Source organism: Haliaeetus leucocephalus, unplaced genomic scaffold (genome assembly GCF_000737465.1).
Source record: "Haliaeetus leucocephalus isolate CR32 unplaced genomic scaffold, Haliaeetus_leucocephalus-4.0 Scaffold556, whole genome shotgun sequence".
Taxonomy (NCBI): Eukaryota; Metazoa; Chordata; class Aves; order Accipitriformes; family Accipitridae; genus Haliaeetus; species Haliaeetus leucocephalus.
The window spans coordinates 2,655,459-2,657,064 of NW_010972992.1; the positions used below are offsets into that span (position 1 = coordinate 2,655,459).

General features: G+C 70.4%; 1 protein-coding gene across 1 annotated transcript in view; it reads right to left on the reverse strand.

Moving 5' to 3' along the window:
* CTRC (chymotrypsin C (caldecrin)) overlaps positions 1–1,170 on the reverse strand; it is a 1,578-nt gene extending 408 nt beyond the window's left edge. The window contains exons 1-6 of the mRNA XM_010577286.1: positions 1,131–1,170; positions 921–1,012; positions 750–847; positions 528–653; positions 282–418; positions 54–199 (exon numbers count right to left, since the gene is read on the reverse strand). Coding sequence (XP_010575588.1) covers positions 54–199; positions 282–418; positions 528–653; positions 750–847; positions 921–1,012; positions 1,131–1,170 — 639 coding nt within the window. The remainder of the gene's footprint in view (positions 1–53; positions 200–281; positions 419–527; positions 654–749; positions 848–920; positions 1,013–1,130) is intronic.
* Between the last annotated feature and the right edge of the window lie 436 nt (positions 1,171–1,606).

Genomic DNA, 1,606 nt, shown 5'->3' on the forward strand with positions numbered 1-1,606 from the left:
CACCCCCCACCTTTGACCGGGGTCACCCACCGCCCCACGACGCCGGCACTCACGTTGCAGCCGGCGACGACGCCGTCACCGCCGGCGCACACCATGGTGGTCCGGACGGTGCTGCCCCACCAGTCTCTCTGGGAGCAGATCGCGTAGTCCACCACGGGCAGCAGCGCCTGCTGCAGCACGTCGGACACGGGCCCGTTCGCTGCAACGACAGCCGCACCTCGCACCCTGCGCCTGTGCCCCCCACCCCGCGCTCCTCCCCGAGGATCCCCCGCCCCACTTACTCCAGAGGCGTCCCCAGCCGGTGATGTAGCAGGGGTAGTTGTTCTCCAGGATCAGGCCGGCGGGCGGCAGGCAGGCGGCCTGGATGGTCTCGCTCTCCGCCACCTCCTGCGCCAGCTTGATCAGGGCGATGTCATTGCTGCGGGGAGAGCCGAGCCGTGGGGACGGGGGACCTCGAGCCGTGGGGACGGGGGAGGGCCCCAGCCACGATGCCCCCCCACCCACCCCCAATGTGTCCCGTCCCCTACACGATGAGGAAGGAGTTCCACTTCTCGTGCACGATGATCTTCTCCACGCCTACGGCCAGCGAGCCCGGCTCGTTCTCCTCCGACAGGACCTGCTTGCCCAGCACCACGCGGTACGTCGTGCCAGAGCTGCCAGTGGGAAGAGAGGGAATGTCAGTCACCACAAAAGTCTTGCCACCCCCGGTGCGGACCACCGCCGCCTCCCCCTTGGCACTCAACACCCACCTGATGCAGTGGGCGGCCGTCAGCACCCAGTTGGGAGCGATGAGGGTCCCGCCGCACGTGTGGGACCAACCTCCGGAGCGGCTGCGCTGCAGCGAGATCTGCGAGGGCAGGGGCGCAGCGTCAGAGCGGGGATGTCCCCCTCCCCGTCTCCCTCCTCCACGTCCCCCTTACCTGCCACGGCCAGCTGTGGGCCCGAGCGTCTTCGCCGCCTACCACCCAGGTGCCCAGCACCGGCGCGATGGCCGGCTGACCGCATCCGTAGGCTGCGCGACACCCGGCAAAGGGACCTCAGCAACCGCCTGCATCCCTAGGCCCAGGGCCACGGCGGATGCCGGGGTCCCGTCCCCCCATCCCCGTCCCCCCCTCGCCACCCGCACTCACCATAGCCCAGCAGCACAGCGAGACACACAGCCCCCAGCATGGTCGTGCAGTCCCAAGGTGCTGCGGTGGGGCCGCTCGCCCTTCTTATAGCACCCGCCGCCGCCGGGGACCTTGGCATCGCCCCTCCTGCCACCGACATGTGGCGACTGTCCCATGCCATGGGGGGGCCAGGGGCCATCTTATCGCCCTCGCCCATCCCGCCTGGGAACGGCCACATCTGCCCACGGTGCGCCGGCACGGCTGCACCACGCCACGGCATGGCAGGGACGCCCGGCCCCAGCCTGGGGACAGGCAAGGTCCCTCGTGGGGGTATGGCTAGCGGGCAGGACCCCCCAGCCATGCTGCTCTCCGTGGGGTGCCGGCCAGCCCAACTGCACCCCAACCCTGAGCACCAGCTGCCCCAGGACGTGGCCCCCCCCCAGCCCACTTCCCTACACGGCCAAGGTCCCCTTATCTCACCCTCCGTATGGCCAAGG